The sequence below is a fragment of the Apostichopus japonicus genome, chromosome 11, assembly GCF_037975245.1.
Source record: "Apostichopus japonicus isolate 1M-3 chromosome 11, ASM3797524v1, whole genome shotgun sequence".
NCBI classification, from domain to species: domain Eukaryota; kingdom Metazoa; phylum Echinodermata; class Holothuroidea; order Aspidochirotida; family Stichopodidae; genus Apostichopus; species Apostichopus japonicus.
This window is the reverse complement of record NC_092571.1, coordinates 27,771,019-27,796,789: the sequence shown is the minus strand read 5'-3', so window position 1 is coordinate 27,796,789 and position 25,771 is coordinate 27,771,019. Positions and strand designations below refer to the sequence as shown.

At 34.7% G+C, this 25,771-nt stretch overlaps 1 protein-coding gene across 1 annotated transcript in view; it reads right to left on the bottom strand.

The window, feature by feature from the left end:
- The window catches only part of LOC139975552 (uncharacterized), a 60,163-nt gene extending 35,355 nt beyond the window's left edge, over positions 1 to 24,808 (bottom strand). The window contains exon 1 of the mRNA XM_071983569.1: positions 24,447 to 24,808. Coding sequence (XP_071839670.1) covers positions 24,447 to 24,524 — 78 coding nt within the window. The 5' untranslated portion in view covers positions 24,525 to 24,808. The remainder of the gene's footprint in view (positions 1 to 24,446) is intronic.
- Between the last annotated feature and the right edge of the window lie 963 nt (positions 24,809 to 25,771).

Genomic DNA, 25,771 nt, shown 5'->3' with positions numbered 1-25,771 from the left:
CAGCCACTTGTCTAATAGGATAGAAGCTATAAAACATGTGACATTGCTGAAGGTTATTATTGCATCACTAGATTTGAAAATCACACCCATAAGCAATAATCGTATGATTGAATGAATTTGATTAATATTGAAATAAAATGACACATAAAGAATGATATCCTGCCTGTACTCGAGCGGAATAATCAACTGAAACATCAATTGATCGGTTTCGATACTGGTATTAATAACTAACGTTGAATATGTCTCACCCTGAGATGTTATAATCCCACTTAGTTTATGATAAGGCATTTCGATGTTTAAAGTTATCACTTGTGCGGTTCAGTTCGGCCGTACGAAAAGATAGGTACTTTATAAACATCTAGGTGCTTCAAACAGATTAGTTTGACTTGAAACTTCGACATTACCTTTCAAGAGATCTCTCCTTCAGTAATACCGAATCAAATTGTACATACTACTAGTGATCAACTCATGGTACAGGTATGATCTTCAGTCATTAACTGCGGCTTATAAAGTTTCGCGGAACTAGTACCCTCTTTAAATCTTAGGCGTGGCGGTAGATCCCCATAATTACTCAACCATAAGACACAGGAATATGCCATAATTATACTTTCTAAGCCTGCGTGAACATTGATGTGTAAATATGTATACTCACAACAAGTTTCCTTAATTTAGCACCCAGAACAAATTAATACACTGAGAACACTTGCATAGCTGTGGTTTAAGACCATGCACCTATCAAACACCGAAAATATGCTAAAATATCGTCTCAATTGTCAGAAGACGAAAATACAAGCCCTGCATGATTTCATTTTTTTAATAGTAAAACAATATTTTGATCAACAGTGCACAGTGCGTGGAGGAGACCTTCAGAATAGTTGATTATCCCATGACCGGCTTGAAATTAAAACAATATGGATCCATATTATGCATGACTAACCAGGTCATGGACCAATATGTAAAGATGAAATGTATATAAACAACTTAACATGATTCCGATGCTGCTGGTATCTATGAGAAAAGCCAGGAGGACAATCATAAGTAAAAAGTAATTACTAATTTTGTAATAACAACCCTTCAATGCGAATGACTGACATCTTTTATTATCTATTATCGATATCCTGGTGTCATGCCCTTGCTACCAAAATCAAATTCCATGAAAGTTAATTTGACAATCTTTTTCCTCACCCAAGAAATGGATTTCTCCTCCCTCTCTACCTACCCATAATATCTTTTTGTTTTTCACTTTTTATGAAATACCAAACATGGAGAAATGTTTTTACTGGGCTAGGCTTCTATCGATCCCCAGGCAAAACCATCTCATTTGATGGAATGTCCACAAATATGAACACATTTGGAGAGAATGAACAAATGAAAAAGTCATTTTGTTTTTCATCAGCAGTTCAATGATACATGGTAAGTTCGATGTCGTTAAGTTCAGTTGCTCCTCATCATGGCAGTCGAATAAATGATGTAATTGTTTTCAATGCGCATGACCATCACATTACTTCCAAAATAACAGTTATTTATAACAGACTATACACATTTAGACATTATTATGCAAAGGAGGCAAGATATTTAATGCACAGCCAGATGATTGAATAGGTGCCAATAAAACTAATTCGAGCGAGAGAATCTTGGAAATCTGCGAGGATAATTTTTATTTTATTTATTAGAACAGACTATATACACATTTAGCCAATTATGCAAATTAGAGGCAAGATATTTTATGCCCAGTCTGGTTATTGAAGACATGACAATGAAATTAATTCGAGCGAGAGAATCCTTGAAATCTGCGAGGATCATTGTTACATCATTTGATATCGATGACGTGAATAAAATGATCCATCGTAAACTTTGATTTATATTTCTGAGGTCCGGACAGCAAGCACGGCGTGTAGCGTCAAAAAGTACATCGCAAGCAGATTGAAATACATCAAGGTTGCAGTTAGCCCAATTAATGAAATGATAAGGAGCCTGTATACTCTATTGCTACCGAATTTCATGTATAATAAAAGGATTGGTTCAGGTGTTTGACATGTCTATTTTGTATGAAAGAGCACAAAAAGACAAAAAGAACAGTGAAGAAACTACCATGATAGCATGCTCTGTTAAGGAGATATGACACTTTGAAGATATCAAAATTTCTTTATATTTCTTTAAAAATTATTTACATTTTTAACACATTTGAATATAATATAATCAAAAATTCTTCAGATGTTTAATCTCAAATACTTCCTTTGACAAATATGAGATCTCCTGACATATCTTTTGGTTGAAAGTCATGAAATCTCACAAAATATTTAGAAAAAAAAAACAAAGACTTTTCAGGAATGTGAGGATGTGACATCACAGCTAGCCAGATTTCAGCAGTTTCTACACAATCTGATAAAACTTTACACTTGAATATCTCTTTAACCGAAAAAGATATTTGAACAATTTTTTTTCACCATTGTGTTTCTTTTATTGTCCTCTTTCATATAACATAAACATGTATGACAACTGAACCAATCCTTTAAATAAAAGGGAAAACTATATGAACTTCAATCGCGTCATATGCGAAACATTTTTATACTCCATTACTGCACCCTTTTTTCACCTTTTCACCAGGGTTTATTTAATCACATCTAACAAAATTATATGCAGATAATCATAGAGTAAATCGGTATTTAGTTAACTTAAATTGATTAATTAAACATTGTATATATTTCGCACTTTCGTGTTGACAGCATCTGATTTATGTATATGTTCTTCATTCCTTTCAAAGTACTTGTCTATTTATAGTTGAAGTAACACACCACATGCACTCACGTTCACAGACAATCATAATTACAACAGTCAAGGTTTGAATATCAGTGTTAAAGCTGTAGTTGAGGTAACACTCCGCACTCACGTTCAAATTCTGTCATAATTACAACAGCCGTGATTTGAATGTCAATGTTAAAGCTGTAGTTGAGGTAACACTCCGCACTCAAGTTCACAGACTATCATAATTCTACAAGTACTAAACTCTCAACCCAGTTCATGCTTGTAGTGATCTCACTACAAAAATGTCCTTGTTTTGCCTTTGAAAATATTTTAGAGACGTCAAAACTGGCAAATTGCAACTTCCAGTTACATAGACAATTTGAAAGAGACAGTCAAATCCTTATTATAAGGCCGCACTGTATATCCTACATTTGTAATAGCTTAGTAAGTACAGTTATGGTACCTCTTACTGCATCTTAATGTTCGCTTAATTCGAAAAGTGTTTGAATTAGCTCCATTATTCTGTCCCGAGGGAGTAATTTAGAAGTCACAAAAGGGCAAATATTGTATGTTTACGAATATAGGTTCCATCAAGAAAAATGTTATTTCCGTGCTATCAGAACATTCAGCGCACCGCTGGAGAAACTTTTCACATGAAATATAAAACTCATAAAACAGGTTCAAAAATAAATAATAAAAAGCAAAATTCCATTGAGTTAGTGACCTTTATGACCGCGAATTGACTGGCATTTATTTCAAACAATATTCTAGATTAAAAACTGAAAACATAAACAGATTTTTTTCATATTGTTTTCATTGTTTTAGTTAGGTTAGTTGCAAATTGGAGACTTTTAAGAAATAAGGAAAAACTTCTCAGACTGTATATAAAACAAACAAACCAAACAAATCATTTAAAACATTGATAATTGACATTAACATTCCTATTACGTGTGAATATGTCTTCTGGCAGTTTAGGAATTGAAATATTTCAAATCTAAACATGTCGACCCTTTTTTTGTTTGAAAGATACTATTTGTTTATGCTTTTAAAGTAACCTATTACAAACACAAGGAAAACCCAAATAATACACTCCAAATACGCATGATAAAGGAATGAAAATAGCACAACGCAAAGTCCCCAAAGCTACCATTTGGAGCTAAAATAAAACAATGTAAAAGGGGAAAATGTTGTTGTAAAAGGATTTCTTTTTGCAAGAAATATTAACAGTCGGGATATTGATATACCGTAAATATGATGACTCAAGAAAAAAATTCAACGTACTCTTTACATAAGACGTATATATCGGGTTTCTTTTTCATAACAATTTAAACTAGCTGAGAAACATTTTCCTTCTACTCAAACTGTGCATAGAATCTTTGCTCATATTTAATCTTCGCAATGTGTGGTAACGGAACGGTTTTTTTACGGAACGGTTTAATTGTGTATTTGCGGTTGAGATCTCTCTACTTCAGAACATGTCAGAAATGTGATTGCTTGAATATGTCAAGTGCTTCATACTGAAGTTCATGTCGAAAAAGAAGCTTAAAATTTGTTTGCACGAGTATCATCCAACAAGACCACTCCAAATGTAGAAGCTAGGAAAGATACATCAAATTGTTTGACACGTTAAAGTTTCTCTATACTTGGGAAGTACTTTTTTCGTATCTTTTATTCGTTCTTATCAGGCCATGTTTGTTGTTGCTATTCTGCATTGCCATGAATCTCGCCTAAATGACGTATTCAAAAGACAAAAAGACTAAAATTTTGGTAATTATATAATACTTTTTGTATAAATTTCTACTGCTCAGAAGGTTAACAAAACATAACAACAATTCCGTCCCTTTAAAGGTGGATGTAATATCTACTATCTACTACATGAGACGTTGACAATCTTCTGTGCTCATCTACGTAAGACAGCCACTTACAATTTAAAATTGAAACTTGTCTATCAACTGAACAAGATATTAAACGACACTGGACATTCCCAAGCCAATCTCACCCGGTCTCACTGCCTCTTAGAATGTCCATCGTCCATTTTAAGAGTCTTTTTTATTTATTTAGGTTATCTCTCATGAGAATTCTGTTTGTAGTCGATTTTTATATATTGATGATATATGTTTCTAAATTATTTGGAAGAATTGTTTCATATCGATAACATCATTCCTTCAACTATATGTCACTAAGCTAAGTAGTCCATGAGACATACATAAACTCCACTATTCCAACTAGTATGGTACATTTCTTTCAATGTGAAAGTCTAAATTAAAATTATTCAGAGAGGGGTAGCTATCACTTAAGAGAACTTCCTGGTGGCTGACCCTAATTGCTTAGCTAAAGAATTGCAGAATTATTCTACATCTTTAGGTCAATACCACGGCATCCCGCAGTTTGTATCGAAAGGATATGAATTGTTTTCCTTCAAACGATGATATTTTTGAAATGCACCTGGCAACAACAGCATGATTGACGTCACCAGAACAATTCATCTGAAAAATGTCTTTTCTTTGGGGTATTATAATATTTCAATCATAGGATTATATCCACAGAGGAGGAAAAAATCTGCAACAACAGAAAAGTTTGGTTGAAATTATAATAACAGAGAACATTGACAGTCAATCGAACATTCAAAATATATGATTTTTAGGATTAGCTTTTGAAGAACATATGCCCAGATGACATCAAAGACCACCTATACTGTGTTTCACTTCTTGAAGTAATACTCAGTCAAAATAGGTTACATTCAATCAAACATATCTCACGTTAGGGACAAGATATTGATATTGTGTTTTCAAGTAACAGCGTGGAATACTTTTCTCTTCAACATAGTCTGTCATCGGAATATCCCTGTTAGTAGGTCTGTCATGAATCGATATTGATAATTCACTATATGTCTATAATCGACAATACCACTTTTTAGAAATATTTTATCAGTGTTGTCTCTCTTTCAGATGGTTTATCTAAAGTTTATAATAAAATAGAAATATTAATTACTACATTGCGTCTTAATTTCAAGTTTGAAGCTCTCCCAACTAGTCACCTAAACAAAAGGAGACTCCCACCCCCCCCCCTCCCGCTCCCTCCCAGGGAAAGAATTGTTTTCTTCCAAGTAAATATGGTTTTGTAGGTATGCCTAACGTGCTGTGCGTTGTGTACAGTTTTTTACCTTATCCCCGTTAAAGTGAACTCAAATGATCTTACATGACCTCGGGGATTTCAAGCGCTAATTAGATTAACGACTCAGAGAACACATTGAACGTAAACTAATATAAGAAAAAATATTGATTGATCACCAGTGTGTAATTTAAGTTTCCCCAAAATATATGTTCAAAAAAGATATTTTTTTTTCATTTGAATTGTCGATAAAAATGGATCTGAGAGGAGGAGAGAGAGATAAAGAATATAGCTATAAGTACAAGAAGTAGGACGATAATATCCGAACTAGATCTGACATAATGAAGAACATTTTGTATTTATTTATTTTGATTTATCTTATTTGACGAGGATTGCACAAACATATAGACTCACATATTGCTTTAATGGTGTTTTACATGTCTTTGTCTTGTAATTTTTCACGTAGTTATCAAAATTTCTGTCATTGATATATTGAGCAATTTCATGGTCAATATATTGTCTCTATGTTGTGTTACCTCAGTAAAGTGTTTCTTGAAATGGAATAGGACCATGGTAATTATTTTAATCAAGATGTGCTGGGTTTTCATACCTCCTAGGCGTTCATTGAACTATATTTGATGTTAATTATATTAGATACACACATTCATGTGGTATCTGCATATTAATCTCGTGGTTATTCAAATATGCAAATGATGTATTATTCTTATGAATGCAGTTAAAATGACATTTATCCCGGGAGATTTAAATATTTCAAAATCAATACAATGTTTGCATTGTCAAACGTCACAGAATGGACCACGTGATCATGGCGGTGCAACCTCAAGGGTAGTGGCACGATTCCCTTTAAGAAGAGAATATATAGAATTTAACAATCATCAATAAAAAAAGAAGTTTAAGCCTACAAAGGAAATGAAGAAACAACATGTCCGCTTTTACTGTGTGTTTTATATTGATTTAATGCGGCTGAAAACGCAGTACCACTTCTCCTTTTGGAAGTTTGAATAAATACGCTGGCAAAAACCCTGTCTATTTATCTTTGATTTGATTTGATTTGATTTTATTCGCACTCAGATTGTTCAAAATACAAAACTATTACAAAGACAAAATGGACAAAAAGGACGGAAAAGAAAAGAACAAAAAGAGTAACAGGAGCTAAACCCATTAGGCTGACTGAACGTCGGCCCATTTCCAATGGGGCCCTATAGACGAAAAATTGCACAATGAATGGAAAAAAACAAGGAACCAATAAACAAGACACAAAAAATGAAGATAATGCACAAAAAACAGAAAAGTGCCTCCCTCTCCCCCCACCCCCAAAATTACAAGAGATGCTTCCTTAACTCAGCTCTAAAAAGATGAGAAGTCTTAATGGATTTGATATTGTTTGGAAGAGCATTCCAATCCTGAGTTGCCGTGAAGTAGAAAGTAGAGCTAACATCACCCTTAGAATCAATAAAATAGAAATTGTGATGTCTTGAACGAGTCCCCTGGTTATGAATGGCAGAGGTTTTGGTGAAATTGGTGGTGAGGTAAGGAGAACTACAGTTGTTAAGGATTTTGTGTGTGTGGTTTAACCTAATGAATTTAGCTCTACTCTCTACGGATAACAATCCAAGACCAGAAATTTCCTCCAGCCCAACATGGAATCTCGGGCCTTGCATAAGTATAAAGCGAACCACTTTATTTTGAGTAATCTGAAGCTTCTTTTTAAGAGTATTATTGAGGCCTGTGAACCAAGAAGAAGAAGAGTAGTCAAAAAGACATTGAATAAGGGCCATGCAAAGCAGTCTTCTGCACCGACATCTTAGTTTAATCATGCTACAAAAATGGAGAAAGAAAAACAAAGGAAAATCAAATTTCTTACTACCATGCATGTTAAAATTTGGTTGATGTCAATGAAATAAAGAGAAAATAGTCACAACGAAGACAAGGTAAAATGAAAGGAAAGAGCGATGAGAGGATTAAGGGCTGTGTAGATAAGCCATGAGGTTGTAACGATGGGATTAAAGGCTGTGGAGATTAACTATGAGGGGTGTAACGATGGGATTAAGGGCTGTGGAGATAAACTATGAAGGGTGTAACGATGGGATTAAGGGCTGTGGAGATAAACTATGATGGTGTAACGATGGGATTAAGGGCTGTAGAGATTAACTATGAGGGGTTCAACAATGGGATTAAGTGATGTGGAGTTAAACTATTAGGGGTGTAACGATGGGACGTAATTAGTAATGGACGTGAAGGAGAACAGTTTAAAGTCATTTCAACGATATTGTCCTCTGTTTTTATTTGTTAATCTGCAATGGTGTTATTAGGTAATAGTTACAAGGTCAAAGACAATTGTGAAAGCAGTCGGTTACGTTGAGGCGTGAGTCTATAAAACAAACGATATTGCGAATATTATTCACTTTTGCATCAACATCCATTTATACCTTCAACAGTACAATAAACGATCAGCATAATTCAAGGCAGCACCTGCATGGTGGCTGTTCTGTAATAAATATTCATTGACATTTAAATGATACATCAGTAGTTTCATTGGACCCAAACGGTCATCCGTAACCCAATCAGCAACAGCATACTGCGTTGGTAAGATGATGTTGCAAAACATAATTATGCCGTGACCACCGGAAATGTTGTTACAAGTACTTCGAAAGAAGACGTGAGTGAACATCGAGATTTGATTGTGGAAGCAATTTGTACAATTTGGACTGACTAACGTAGGCGTGATGCTGTGAGCGGACATCACCGACAAACAAACAACTCCTGATGAACTAGTACCTTGGTCCAGTCAATCGATTTTTGTTTACCAAGAAGTGGGCAATCTTATTTCATTAACTACACTTGATTGTTTTTTTTTTAAATCTACTCTACCGTAGCAAAGTTATCGATTCTATCATTCAGCAATTATTAGAGGTCTAGTGTTGTCTACTTATTTTGTTTCTCTCTAGGATAGATAGGGTGATTTGTATTGATTATGTCTGCATGGTAATTTACGGTAGCTGGTGCATGAGGTGTTCACGTAAATTGACAACACTAATATATATATATATATATATATATATGCCATATATATCTTAGAATCGACCACAACGTTATTTCATCGTTCAAACATTTATGAAAATACCTTGAATAATTATGAATATTGATGTAATTATGTAAAAGGGTTCCCATGGATAATTTTGTAATCCACATTTTATCATCTACTGTGCACCGTGATGAAAATTTTTTGTTGTATTTCGTTATTGTAACATTGTAGATAAGTTAACACGTGATCAAATGCCAACTTGGCTAATAAATCAGAGATGACATCCTACCAGCAAATTCGTAGATAATTAGCTATATATTATCAACAAGAAGATAAGTATCTATCCTTACAAAGATGAAGGTATACCGTCTGATGTAATATCTTGTGATTCAATCCTTGGTCAAGATTTTTATCACTTCATTTAGTTTTCTTTAAAACATCTCGGTGGATTTGTTTATTAATTACAGACATCGAGATTGAAATGATGCTACTCTTCGATAAGAGTGACTTTCAATCCTCTAAAAGAGTAGTCATAATGGGTGTGGTATAGCGTGAGCACTGTTCACTCGTTTAATCCCTAGATTAAAATGGTGCTACTCTTCGATAAGAGTGGTTGGACATAGAAATGAAAGTTTCTGCCCTCCTGGAATGCCTAGTCAACTATTTGTTTAGCGTAAGTCTTCTGTCCATGTGAGAACCGGGACCGTTTTATTACAGTCATTAACTGGTTATATTAATTAGCAGATGATTGCACCTCTTCACGTGTGCATAAATCAACCAGCGCGTTCGTTTTTAGAGTTGAGTCAAACTCCGGAAGTAAAGTTTACTTCCGGGGAACAGCCCAGCCAACAGGAAGGGAAGTTTTTCTTTTCTTTCTATGACTTAGGTATTCCCGGGAGGGTGCATGGTATAATGGTATTACCTCTTTCATATTCTAGTCTGCTTTGTATGTTATGTTTGCTAACCAGTAGGAAGAGTACAGCTGGATCAAGCTTTATTCACCTGCCACTAGTTTAAAGTTACTTGAACAGGGCAAACATTATATATTAGTTTAGTAACGCTACTTTAAACAACTGATTCAAAAGGTGGCTAGGGACAAAAATTAAATTCGATATGTTGATCGTTAAGAAACACCACCTGTCATTCATACCCCATTTTATTTTTTAAGTTGGTTAGAAATGTCCTTTTAACCATCTGATGTTCATCAATTAAAGTGGCTGGTCTACTTAGCCTATCACACAGGCCATCAGTTTATATCGCCAGATTCAACATAACATTCAACATAACAAAACATATTATTTCTAGGGCCTCCCAAGGACATGTTTACAAAGCATTACAAGTTGTTCAAGGATGAACGAAGTGAAATTGCATTCAAGGTCGTTCCTTGTGATGTCTATACATGAACTTTTAAAAAAAGACGTTTTGGTTAAGTGATCAGGATGTTTTTAAATTTATTTATAAAGTTAATGGATTTAAACATTTTCGAATGTACTGAGAAATCGACGTCATCACCATCATCATCTTTACTTAAAGGAGCTTTCAAGAGATTAATTATATTTTAGAGATGAAGATCCTGAAAAACTGGAATAGCAATAGGATTAATAGTAGCATTCATTTATCTCTCTCCCTATATGACATATCAATACTGAACTACTGTCAAATGTCACCATTTAAAAGGATTTTTTTTACTGCAGTTGTTATAATATACGTTAGATCAGGGAAGGAAAATTCATGAAAACAGCTGCCCTTTTCATTTCCTTGTTTACAAGTGATTACACCTTGATGACAATTTCATGTTAACACCAAGTTCAAACGATTCCAGCTGACTCGGGGAAGAATATATGAGTTCGATTTAATATAGTCTTTGTGTCTTGTGTCAATGGGACATTACCTCATTTATAATTGCAATATTGATTTCAGGATTTTAATACTCACATCCATAATATCTGTCTGAGTGTCATACACAACATTTGATAAAAATCAAAACAAGGACATATATTTAGAGTTGACATTCTTCAAAAGGTGGGACGAGTCAAAGGACGTTACAGCATTTTAAATTTAGTTAAGTTTACTCTTGTTTTTTAGTTTTCAGTACCTTGTAAGACCCACAAACCTGAGGTGATTAATAAATGTGTTTGATTTTCTGAATATTTTACCCTGTCAAATCTTTGCAGTAAAATAATGCAAAAAGATAATAATAATAATAATAATAATAATATTTAAAAAAAGTTTTGCTATTAGCGGCTAGATCTTGTAGAAAGTGCAGAAGACCTTCATTATTATAGAACATATATATATATATATATAGGAATAATCAAACCACACAGACCTGAAATATCCAATGCCGAATGAATCAAGCCGGGTTTATCGGACTATACGGTGATAACTGGCTGTCCTCGTTCCAAATCACATCTCGATTCCTTTTTGTCGTTGTACATGTCATCTTGTCATTTTCGTCCTTACCAAGGAAGTTATCAACATGTCAAAGTATGGAAGCATACAGAAACAGAATATCCTCGGCTTTGACTTTTTTTTTGTTTTTAACCAAAAACAGATACTAATAATGTGAGTATAAATATGAGTTGACATATAGAGTAAGTGAGTTTACTATAAGCAAACGCCTACACTTTTATTTATGAACTTAATACAACAAGAAACCGACTTTTTCTCCCTTTCTTTATGCTATGTCTCTCTTTCATACGATTCGTTGTGTTTGTATCAGCGTGAATATATACATTACACGCAGTTCCATACGGCAAATGCTAAACGTAATTGGGAACTCACCGAGATACTGTGGTTCATTAGAGACAATCATGGCTGGTAAATACATTTCTATAATCACTAGACAGTTTATACCTGCCATATCGAAGAACAATTTATTTTCTTTGCTTTTGGCATTGTCATATAGGTTGGTTTAAACAGCTTTAAAAGTACGACGGGCGAAATCGCATGTAAAGAGTGTCTGCACCCGATGAGCCGTTCACAGACTATACCGAATAACGTCATAACACCTGTCGCATATTATATAGTGGTAACGTTCGCGCACTTCTAATTAATTCACGGAAATGAGTATAGTTCTCTATTTAGTTGAAATACCAACCGTAGGCATTTCTATTCCTTCGGAGAGGGAAGCAAGTTTAATCGGTAGGAAAGACTTATGTACCACAACTTTTTCTGAAATAGACTGTAATTTATTTTTCACCAATCTACGCATAGAAACTATTTTATAGGTATTTACAACATAAGAGCTACAGGCACCACGGGCCCCTTCCTCCCAGGACGATATAACAGTTGAAACTTCAATATTGATCAATACGGGGAATCCAATTTCTCATCTAGGCACCCCTACCCTATCTTGATTTCTCAACGTTCTGATATAAAAATATAAAAAAGGTGAAAACTCCCCCCCCCCCCCCCCCCAATGAAGACATAAAACCGAAAGTTCTCGGTGCAAAATAATTTAAAAGTTGCTAAACATCACACCATTATCTATATTAGCATCCTCCATTTTATCAAAGAGAGAATCTCTCTCCTAACACCCTCGCCCCAAGGACGACCTAACATCTTACCTTTAACCCCTCCAAATGATAAAAATAGTGAATTCGCACCTAAAACTCGTACAATATATATTTGTTAATTATAGCAAGAAACCTAAAGATAAAAAATCATGATAAAAAAACAACGAATGAAAATTTATTAATGGAAAAGTGCCTGATTACCCCCATATAATGGAAACCCTCAGTTAGCTATTAATCTTGTTTTTTCTTTTAATATCTTTTTCAATTATCTGATATAACCTATATTTAATCAAGATCAGCGTCAAAAATGATATTATAAATGATAATATGCTATATCACTTATACTCTTTAAAATGATAACTCGTTCCATACAATTAATAGAGAGGGAATTGAAGAGGGAGACAGATAGACCGACCGACCGACCGACCGACCGACCGACAGACAGACAGACAGACAGACAGACAGACAGACAGACAGACAGACAGACAGACAGACAGACAGACAGACAGACAGACAGACAGACAGACAGACAGACAGAGATAAGTAACAAAAGAATGCACAAGGTAATATCAGGAGCAAAATTCTTGTAACTGATGTTTAGTAATTTCATTAATCATTTCCTTCCGAAAGAGGTATAACTGAGTTATTGATTGTGCAACAATTTCTTCTTTAAAGGGTTGGGGGGGGGGGGATAGGCTGGCGGGGGCTGCATATACCAAGGCAGAAATTTATGAAAATAGAACAAGCTATGAACTGTATCTAAGATCAGATTGCTTCTCGAAGGTGATGAAAATTGTATCTTTCCGCATGGTTAGTTCCTATAAGTTAGAGCCCCAAGTCACAAGTAAACATTTAACTAGATTCACCTGCTTAATATGGTCCTTTAGGAGGTCTATTTCTCCTCACCTTAGGCCAGCTCGTCCCAATTCATGATGAAAATCGAAACAAATTAGAAACAAGAGGAAATTGCTATTGTTTGAAGGTTATGGGAGGCTGTAACCTTTCGATATGAATATAGGCCATACAGAAAGAGGTAGAGGGAGAGAGAGAGCAAAAAAATATATGATAAAAATAGTTAATTACTCACTTTCTTTTCACGTTAACTTTTTCCTCGAGGAAAATCTTCAAAAATTAATGTATGATGACCAAAAAAAAACATACCCTTCTTAAAAGGAAATTTCTTATTCAGTGTAGGTTTACTGATCTTGTTTTAATAAAAAGGAGTTATTATTAACTGACTGTTGATTATGCAGCAGAGTAAGGGGGAAGGGAGGAGGGTAGGGCAGGGTAGGAGAGGGAAGGGGAGTGTGGTGAGGGTAAGGGAGACGTTGTGGGAATCTGGAACTTAATAACTAACTAAGTAAACGTGATCACAACTGTCCACTTGTATTTTATCAAAAATCAGTCATTTTATAAGTAACTGACAGATGTTAACGAAACAGGGGTAGGAAGTGAGGAAGAGGCAGGGACGTAGCCAGGGGGGAGCAGGGGGAGCGACTGCTCCCCCCTTTCAGTGTCGATTTTTTTTTTAAACTGTCGTTTTTTAGCATGGTATTTTGTCAGTGCTCTTTTGATAATGAATACTCGTCAGCTCCGTTAACTCGATTTTAATCGTAGTAACATTCACGCCTACTGATTCAACTACTTACTTAGTTTGGCAGATGCAATTAGCTAAATTTAGCTTATAGCCAATTACAAGCCTACAGTTGGCCACTGCGTAATAAAATACATATTGCCTACCTAACCGCACTCTATGGAATGTCACGAACTGTATGCACAACAACGTCGACAACGTTCGTTCAATGAGTCGTCCTAAGTTGTGCACGAACAGCATGTTATGAAAGCTAAGCTAGCAATCGTACGTGATACGCACTTCCTATAAATAATTATTACACTGCTAATACACTGCGATAACGATATTTGTTTTTAGGCCACTGCATATCTGGCTGTATTACAAAATATGAAAGTTTATATTGTCCATCAGTTAAGTTCGTCAAATGTATTAAAGTTCAGACATTGGACAATAAACAAGAATCATCCTACTGGAAAACTTGTAAAAGAGCACTATGTTTGTCTTTCTGATATATTATGTAAAAGAACATGTAAAAGAATTTAAACAGGAAACAAAATCTGCTGATAATGATATCATATGATCAGGGCGTAACCAGTATGTAGCACGATCGTTTCATTCAACACTCTACCCGCCGAAAAAGACTATAGGATCCGATCTTGTCAGTTTTTTAACATGTACTTAAGAACCCGTTTACGCAGATAATATTTCAGTTGAGAAAAAACTTGAGAAATTTGCATCAGATGGCAATCGTCGGATAGCTATCGCCTTCTCTTATTAGGCTAACTTAAACATTTACTAGCTATACAGTTGTATCAAAGACATTTCTGGACTATCTTTGTATCTACAAGTATCAGAAGTTGAAAAGTAGGACTACTCTGTACATGTACCTTCAAGGGCGGCGGAACCGGGAGGCAGAGGGGGCAAGCCCCCCCCCCCACTTTTCCTCAGGTTAAAAATGTGCCCTTTTTCTACATAAAACTTGTACTCTTGATCACCTTATTAGGTCAGCGATATTTCAGTAAGAGATCTAATCCTAATTTAGAACTATCAGGGGCGTAGCCAGTATGTAGCACTGTAGGCCCGGGCCTACACTTTTTTTGGCCAAGTTATCTTTTTTATTAAAATACCCATAATTCAAATCCATAAGCTTGCTGGACGAGTTTAAGAGTCTAGACAGGAATAACTATTGAAATGAACGTAGCAAGATTATGGCTAAATTAGGTGACCTATTCTTCTGTCATCTAGGCTGTCATTCATATCGCGTGCCGTTTCATTCAATACTCTACCCTCCGAAAAAGACTAGGATACGATCTTGTCAGTTTTTTAACATCTACTTAAGAACCCGTTTACGCAGATAAAATTTCAGTTGAGAACATTCCACAGTCAAATAAGCCTATCGTTGATTAACAGACTTTATATGTATAGAGCTGCAGCACTTTGTTGCCTGTTGTTGTCGCGATCGGCGTTCCAAGTTCCAAAACAGCCTTTTCGATAAACATTTACTAGCTACAGTTGTATCAAAGACAATTACTGGCTATGGTTGTATCAAAGACATTTCTGGCCTATCTTTGTATCTACAAGTATCAGAAGTTGAAAAGTGAGACTATACTAAGACGGGGGGGGGGGGGCGTTGATGGAGTGATGTGTATACGCAAATAAGATAATACAATAAGAGTTATAAATGGTACTAAATATCAGGCTGCCTCAGTCCAATCGAATTTCTGCAAAGTGCCCTTTGACGTCGGTGCCCCCCCCCCCAAATTAAAAGTGCTTCCGCCGCCCTTGTGTACCTTGCTAATTTTAATACATTATGTATTATTGAATTACGTACTATTTTAACTCGTTTGTTTTTTGGGTTTAAAAGTGATATTGAATGAGGTGTCTCAAGTTAGCAAGAGGCCAGGGAACCAGAATGAACATTCGGGAAGGGCCATTTCCGGCCATCTGGGGGGTTTTTAAAACCAAAAATTTTCTTGTACGCTCCGCGCCAACTGATGGTGGCGCTCCGCTCAGATAGTCGTGCCTACAACTTTGAAAATCCATATCAATCGCAAAAAGTGCTCCCGCCTTTCAAATTCCTGGCTACGTCGCTGGGAAGAGGGAGGGGTGGAAGGGGGACGGTGTTGGCAGGGAAGAAGTGATTGTTAAAAGCAAAATACGCTAAATAAGAGTGACTATATCTCTGTTCGTCTTCATCTTCCAAGCACACATCCAGGTTACTTAATATCGTCATTAATTTAATTTATCAGTCATTCTTTATGAATATTCATATAATAACGACCACAACGTTTCCAAACAAACAAAATCATCCAATCTGATATATAAATATCTTTTATTAAACACAATCCTGATGATTATACCAGGTCCGGTTGTGAATATTTGAATCGTGAAGCCATGTTTCTTATACTCAGAAGAGAGAAAGACACAGAAACAGAAGTCTCGATTTTTCCCTGGTTATACATTTTATGGCTTGGTGGTAATTTTATTGCGTGTGTCTTGTACGCTCCTACAGAAATGATTCTTTAGTTAAAAGGACATTGGAATGTGTATAATTTAATTTGACGATTCAGATAATACAGACGTGACTGCCGACCAAAAAATATTCAGCATAGGCAAAGAGTAAAATTATATTTCGAAATATATCGTAATTTTGTACATCTCGTACATTGCAACTAAGTTCGTACATGTAGGAGAGACGTATACAGGATGGCTGTACGATATTATTCGAGGGAAAAAATGAGTCGGTTTGACTTCTTAACTTAATGACGTTATAAAAGAATTAGAGAAAATTTAATTGAAGCAGGGATAAATTGTGTCACAGGAAGAAAGCTTGCTTAAGAGTTTGGAAAAGAACCAAAGAAGTATAAATAGAATTAAGTAAGAGAGAGAGAGAGAGAGAAGGAGAAATTAAAAGACAAAGAAAAAATTACGAGACTTTTGTAATTTATAAAAAAAAAAAATCCACGCGTTGATCTAAATATACGATATTTCTTCAGTGATTTCACCACAGTCAGAAAGTTTTAAATTTATGGAGAAAACGGGATTCGCTAGAATGAAGCCGGATAAGATAATCTTAGTCTCGTGTGTGTAGAGGAAAAATTGGAAGAAACAGACAATTCACGTATAGTACAGAGCTAAAAATGGAAACCAGAGAAAAAAGTATACGTCACAGTTAGACATAACCGAATGTGATTTGCATCAAATCAGCATAAAATGTCGGAATGATAAATTCTGGACAAGTTGATTGAAATATTTAGACAAATAACCTAAAACAAGTACGCAGCGGATTTGCTTTTTACTTTTATATATAAATATGTAAATTTATATCAATTTGTAAACTTAATTAGGTTAATCAATGAATAAATTATTTACCGGGACGGTAGAAATAACATTTTGTGTTTGTGTACACTAAACCTAAATTCGGTTCGGCAGATGAGGTTGACTGTTGGCATGTGACAGGAATGACATTGTTCACGCCCTTGTGACGTGTCACCGACGTCACAAGATAAAACACAAATTTACGAAAGTGGTAAAAAAAAAACGATAAATCCGTGAGCAAAAATCTGGACAGAAAGTGGTGAATCAACTCTACAAGGGAATTATTGATTTTGGAAAGTGATGGGGTCAAAGCACTATGAACTACGTCATTATGATGTCACATCGATGACGTAGGGCGAACAGTTTTGCGAGTTTTTACCGTAATATAAAGGAGTGACAGTGACTTGAATAAAAAACTTGCCTTAAAAATGAATCCAATTGTTGCAACTCTACAGTTTTTGCATTTTTTTTTTAAACTTGAAACAGGGTCATTGGTTTACTATCAATAATCCTGTAGTGGCTGTTTGTAAGTCATCTTCGTAATATGAACTCAACATAAAAAAAAAAATCGAAATATAAAGGACAGGCCTTACGCAAATGGGGGGGGGGTGGTGTGGGTTGGGGTGTACATTCCAGGGGCAGAAGACGAATTTAGGAACTTGAGTAGAGGAAGGTTTATAAATGCCAGGGGGCATTGGGACATACTTGCCCTGCGGTGCGTACCTGGTTTATGACACCTATCGTAAATAACTTCATCACGCTTTACTTTATACCTGATTCCTATATGCTGCAAGTTGAATAACAACATTTTGCAGAGTGGTTTATTATTTATAGAACCATATCTTGATATAGTAATATAAACTTTTTTTTGTTGAGTGGTCTTTTATTTATAGAACCATATCTTGATATGGTTATATATACCATTCTGCGGAATGGTCTATTATCTATAGAACCATATATTGATATGGTTATTTAGACTATTTTGCTGAGTGGTCTATAATCTATAGAACCATATCTTGATATAGTTATATAGACCATTATGCTGAGTGGTCTATTATTTATAGAACCATATCTTGATATAGTTATATAGACCATTTTGCTGAGTGGTCTATTATTTATAGAACCATATCTTGATATAGTTATATAGACCACTCTGCGGAATGATATATACTCTGTAGAGTCGAATCTTGATATAGTTTTGGTAGTGGAAGTGCAAAGTACAGTTTCATTTTCAATTTCATATATATGATATTACTGTTCATTACTTGATCGTTTCTCATTTCGGGGCCACATGACATACATTTAGCCAGGGGTCTTGTTTGGTGATATTGAGAAGGAGGAGGGACATATGCCAGTGAAGCAGTAGACAGGATCGTAAATTGATGAAGTCTGAGTAATCTAATCACATTGCTGCTGCGGCCTTGAAAACATCTCATCGACATTCGTTTTTCAAGTTCGATTAATTATGACGACATATTAACGTGTCAAAAATTGTCAGTTCTCGAGTGTGTAAGTCGATCGTGATATTTTTGTCACCCGTTGTCCAGACGTGTTTTTATTGTCGATTACTCCATCCTTCGCGGATAGGTGAACTGACTCTTGAAAGAACAATCTTTACAAGGGCTAATCGTTTCCCGGGAAAAGCTTTGAGCCATTCAATAGATTTGGCATTTAACGCATGGGTGGAAATTAAAGTTTTTTAACCTATTCAAGGAGCCGGTTGAAATACTTTTTACGATAGGTTGATGTAACGACCGGATTAACGCTCTATGTTGCTTATAAGGACACATATCACCTCCCGCACACACTATTGTATATATCTGGTGTTGCCTAAATATCTACGTTTCAAAGGACTTTACCGTGTTGTATACCACCCACATTAGTTCAGTCTTTATAGTGCTGGTGGCTATGAGAATGTTGTTTTCCACCTGTAAGCGGGATTCGCTCTACATGCAAATACAGAGCAGTCTAATTTGCTATTCAGTTCCTCTGGGTAGCTGTTTACTAACAGGATGCTAAACTCCCGCTTCCGTATGAATATTTTCCCATGGGCTTTTCCTGGACATATAGGTATCTGCGAGTCCAAGTTTGAGTCCTAGTCCAGCTATTTCTTGTTCGTGCTACACGCGAACTCAGTCTGAGCCTGACCAGACCGAGTTGGATACAAGTCGAACTCCAGGACACTAACAGTCCAAGTTTGAGTTCTCGTCTGATTTTAACTCGAATTCCGAACTATGAGCAATGAACTTTTGATCAAAGCAATCTAGCACGATCACATCTAAACTTAGAAAAGGTAGGGCATAGATACCCCCTTCTGTGCCTCATCTGAAGGGCATAGTAACGACATGTAATGCCAAGTTGGGAGTATAAAAGTGCATGGCATTAGCATTGATATGAGTACGATTACAAAGCTCTAAGCGCGAAAAATAGTACTTAATATTTCATAAGTATCTATATTAAATTTCCAAAATGCCCCCCCCCAGTACAAATACAAGTCAGTAAGGGTGACGGCGAGTGCAGGCAACTAAGGCTGCAATACGTGTCTCACCACATGATGTAGTGACAAAACGAAGTCTCTTAATATATTGCAGTCTATATATAACATTATGCAAATCAGTAGAACACATTACGAACTGAACTATATAAATATATATATATAATATATAATATAAATATATATATATAAATATATAATATATATACATAAATATATATATATATATATATATATAGGTATGATACAGGTATGATATTACATAACGCATCCGCTCTATACTGAAACCTTTAGGCAATATACTAACAGAAGAAAGGCTATACGCTGTATTGAACATGCTTTTCATACTAAAACGATATAAATATTTAACTTTGAGAACATTATGCGAACATGTTATACATTGGATATCACGTGGCCTCATATTGATGGATTGAATATTTATGCAAATGATTACTCTGCTCCATAGATTGATGTGAATTATCAAACAGGGCTGTAGGCATCTAGTCAACGTAGGAATTGCTAGCTTAATTGCACGGTATATGCGCCGTATATAATTCTAGTAAATACAGCTTTATGAAGTTGAAGAATATTATATTTTTGCAAATATTGTAAGTTTTAAAATGAATTGTAATCTGTTTAATTATTGGGACTTGAAGACTATTTAATAGCGAATAGAGAGTGCTCGGTATACGGTATACAAAGGATATATATTACAGTAACTTGGCGGTGCAGTTATTTCATACAAACATTTGAATCTGCATGTAACACATACGTATACGTATATTATAATATACCCTCTGACTTTTGGTATAACAAAATGAACTGTCTAGATTAAAAGAAAATACAGACATTTGTAAATTTTGTACAGAATCGGTAACGCATATACCCTCTGATTTTAATAATGAAATGAAATTTCTAGATTTAAAAAAAAACATGTCCAGTGGTACGATATATTATCAAGCAGTCACACTTAATTGCTCTCTCTGCTCATTAATATAGATTTCGATGCGTTTTTTTTTTAAATAATTTTTCCTGGTTTTTTTTTTTTTGTGGGGGTATTAATCAGTTCTTTCCATTTATAGCTGAAATGCTGTAATCATCAGATAATATTGCATGTCCGTTACTCTTTCCCTAACGTCATAACTTTCATAACTTCAAGTACATGAACCTTTCTGTAATTGTACCATCTATTTAAAGTTCTCTTGGTTGCAAGATTCAATAATTTGATAACAGGATCATTAAAATCCAATATAATATTGAAACTTTTCAGCACTGCTTGGTTTTTATATTTTCAATTTTAAAAAGTTACGTGTCCATTTAAGGTAGTCTTTTAGTTATCAATGCTGTTAATTAATTTGACTTATCAAATAAAGATAAAACTTCCGATAAGTTTCTCGATTTTTCATTAGTTTGATGCATCAACAGTGAAAATTCGCAAAAGAACAAAAAAAAAAGTGAATTGATCATGATCTTGAATACTCTCAAATCGTGAATTTTCTGTCTTTGGAAGTAAGTAAAACCCTAGTAATTACAGTTATGACGTCATTTCCAGAGCGTGGGTGTGTCTTTCAAAGTCTCAAACTCACGCAGTTTAGCTATCTCACGTGAAAAGTTTGATTTATTAATGTATATTTCACGCGGCTCGCTGTTAATGACTTTTCTGTTATTTCCATTTTCTTGGAACTTCGCCATTTTTGGATAAAGTTACGATTTTTAGTTATGTTTCCCTCAAGTTCATATCAGTCATATAAAGTGTTTCAATGAGAAACATTAGTTGCAAGCGTTAGCGCCTCTGTAATAATCAATGACAAGAAAAGGAATATTTTAACCCTGTTGTAATTATACTAATGGTTAATTAAATATAAGTAATTATATTAATAATTAAAGGGATATTCAGAAGCTTATTTGTATGGAAATTTCCGGAGCAGGGTATATAAAAAATATATATAGACACTTCCAAGAAATTAAAATCCAATCAAACATGAATATGAAATACACGTTGATAATTAATTTATTTACTCTAACACCTTCTTGTGCGATTCTTGACTCATCAATTTAATTACTGAACATTAATAATTAGTAAACCACGTGTCTTTTGTACAATAAAACAGGAGATGAGCTGTAATCAACAATATCTATAGGCATTCTTAGCAAGTAAATGAACTAATGCAAGAATACAGAAGACTCATAATTGCGAAATCGAAAACCGATGATGAACTTGTGACATGGTTGACTTGAGAGGGCAAAAAGGACAAAAAACAAATAGGTTAACAATCATTCAGAAGAAAGACACGGTCAGTTGCAAAATATTACATCTCGCCCAGAAGAAACGGGCAATGTGAGGTGCAAAATATCGTAAACTACCAAACAATAAAGACTCCATAGAATGAAATGTTTTACATGTAATCAATCAAATACGCACATAGGGTTAGTTCGTCGTCAGTGTTAGATATTCTGTTGGGTACAAATATTTTGTCGGTGAAAACGATTTATATGTCAGCTAATCCCTCAGAGCGACACATGGTGGGTTGTAAATTACTTCCAACATGTGAGAACAAGGGCACAGTGGGTTGGGAATATTTTTCACAGGCGATCAGAAGAAAGACTTTAAGTGGGATGTAAATGTTGGTAACCGGCTACAAAGCCAATGTACTGTGTGTGAAAAGGGTTTCAGTCGCATGTAACCCTTAAGGACAGAAACAAGGTGGTTTTCAAATGGTATGCTTTTTATTAGCACGAAGTTACAATTGGATGTTGCATGTTTTACAACCCATCTGAATAAAGACTTGGTGTGTACACATGTTTTGTAACCCACATTAATACATGTAGTATGGGTGCAAAATGTTTAAAATGTAAACCCATCAGGAACAAAACAAGGTGGGTTGCAAAGTTTTGACAATCTGTGATTACAAAGAGAAGTTTGATGTGTAAGCAGTTTAAAATCTATCAGAACAAAGACAAGATGAGGGTTTAAGAGGTTACAAATCCATCCGATGGTGGGGTTCAAAAAGATTGATAACCCAGCAGAACCAAGACACAGAGGGGTATGCATGTTCGGAAACTATTTATTCATGGCTTGTTGTGTCCATAGTTTTGTGTATAGATTTACATTTCCAGGGTCATATCGTTTTTTTCAATAATGATAATATCTGAACTATCATATGCTAACAGCAAACTTCAAGCTATTATCCAGTTCTATACTTGCGTCATATCCATGAGAAGCATTTTTCACTGATTGTTCTCGTCTTGGTACATATCAATATTGATATAAGACTATCATATCTGATTAGTTTGTACATACATATCAATATTGATATAAAACTATCATATCTATATATCGGTATTGACATAGGACTATGTCATATCTATTTAGTTTGTACATCAATATTGATATAGGACAATATCATACCTATTAAGTTTGTACCGTACATATCAGTATTGATATACGACAATATCACATATATTTAGTTTGTACATATCATTTTTAATATAGACAATATCATATCCAGTTAGTTTGTACATATCAGTAATGATATATTACAATGCCATATCTATTTAGTTTGCAGGTGCTGTTTCTTTCATATTCAGAAAAAGATGTATGGATAAAATGGATGATTTTTGTAGTTCACTTATCTGCGTTGATTAAGCTGAAATTAGCAATATTAATCTTAAATTATCCATCTACAAAACAACTAGTTTTCCAATATGTGGCATTATTCATTGAACATTTGGTTCCTATTTTTTTGGGGGGGGGGAGGGGAGGATGGGAATGTGGGGGTGGGGTGTTGGGATAAGGAAGAAGGGAAAGAGTTAGCTTTAATTACCGTATTATTGAACAAAATAATTGTTTAAAGACGTATAAACGTTGTAGTGTGAACTTATCTATAGTCAGAACGGGGAAAGTACACGACGATATTAAAATGTTTTCTCAACCTTTGATACAAAGACCAGACACACCGATTCTCGTAGTTTTAATCGTCATCTTTACCATACAGGCCGAGCATGTAAGATAAATCAATTCTGGATCGAATAATATTTGCTATAAACATATTATATTAAAATCATTACTGAGAAACGCGGTGCCTTTATGGTGAGCATTTATTTCAGGGTAATAAGTCCTACTCTTCGTTGAAAAGGAAGTTTATGGATTTTTTTATGCAAAGAGTTCAAGTTAATATGTACTTTTCAATAAATTCTGTGGAATGAAAGATGGAATATTGTTATCGCGTTGGTGGCATTAATCCAATATTTAAATTTCTAATATTTATAAAAAGAGATATGTAAACAACATCGTATTTGGAAAACACGATACATATCTTTGCAGCAATATCATGTATTCAGCTTTATAATTGTTTTTGTTTCAACTTCTAAAAACTATTCGATGTTAAAGTTTTATCCAAGTACTTGTTCGTCTCATGATCTGATCATCAACGTCTTTTGATATGGTAAGCACATTTCCACGATTTCTTGATGTCTTTGTAGAACGCTTTCAAGAGTACACATTCAAACTTTTTAAGAATACACTTTCAACTGACTGAAGTTAACAAACATTGAATTTGTTGCTATATATGTCTATAAAAATGATTTCGTTACAAAGTGATGACTTACACAAACTACATGATAAAATTTAGAATCACTTACCTGATTTTCATCATCTCCCAATACAGTCAATACACAGGCCGCCAGGACAAACCCAATTGTTGATAAAATCAGCTTCATCTTTGTAAGTAATCCAAATTTCTCCTTCTTCTTCTTCTTCTTCTTCTATTTCTTCTTCTTCTAAACCTACGAAAACAGCGAGGACTATTCTAAGCTGCACGTTTTTGTGTAAAATGCACTGTAATTACTTTTACGAAAAAAAGTTTGGTTCTTCCTAAGTCTGTGTAGTTCTAGTAGACTCCTTTCCTTGATACCAGCTGGTGTGCCCCGTTATGCCTGATGGATAACTTGTGTAAAGAAAGAACAGAAACGAGAAAATGATCTTTTATCGCTTCAGCGTGTAGCCAGGCTTAATATACTACAACCGAGGGTATTTTTTTCTCATTAAAATGAAACGAGGCTTCCACAACGGTGTGTTTGCTATAAAGAAACTGACGTCACGTTGACGAGGGGTGGGAGCTGTTCTGTAAAATCTACCAATCAAAACAGAGTGATTTTTTTTTTATCAACCAGCAACTTTCATTTTCGACCTAATCGTAATGACGTAGCATGTATTTCTGAATATTCATATAATTGAGTTTAACGTAAGAGTAGGCGGACATTTGTAGAGTTTAAGTTGAATGTCTGAGCATCGCGTTATTTCTGATGTGTTTAAAAACTACAAATATTTTTGTTTTGATAAGTGAAAAATAATTGACAATTTTGTGAACTTTTTGAAGTTTTTTTGGTGAGCTTATGTGATAAACGTTTAGAGAACATATTTAATTTTTTTTTTCTCATAGAATTAAGGCAATGTTCCTGATTTCATCCCTAGAAAAATCCCTGTAGAAACATTAAAGATTTGGTTTTCATAAATTTTGTTGATTTTCTTGTAAAACCGAACCTTTCATTTGAGAAGAGATCACTACACATTGCCGTCACGGTTAATGTTGCCAAAGTTTCTTCTTAAAATGTAAGTATTTAGTTGTTATACAAGGGACATTTAAGAGAAATGAGGTGTGTTTTCACTGATAAATATTTATATTGCTTTTCTTTTTCTAGAATTAAAAAGAACTTTTCGCCAAAGACCAGGAAGTCATTCAAAAATAATAACGGTTCGTTCACTATTGATGGCGCTACATGAAAATCTTTTACGATGGAACAGTAAGATAGTTTTGGTTTGCCTGGCAAGCCTGAAATATTTCTTTGTGATATATTATTATATAAGGTCTAATACTTCAATACATTATATATTCATCCTATGGATGACAACTGTAGGCATTTCACACAAATAATGTTGATACGTTGTATGGCATATGACTTTAAAC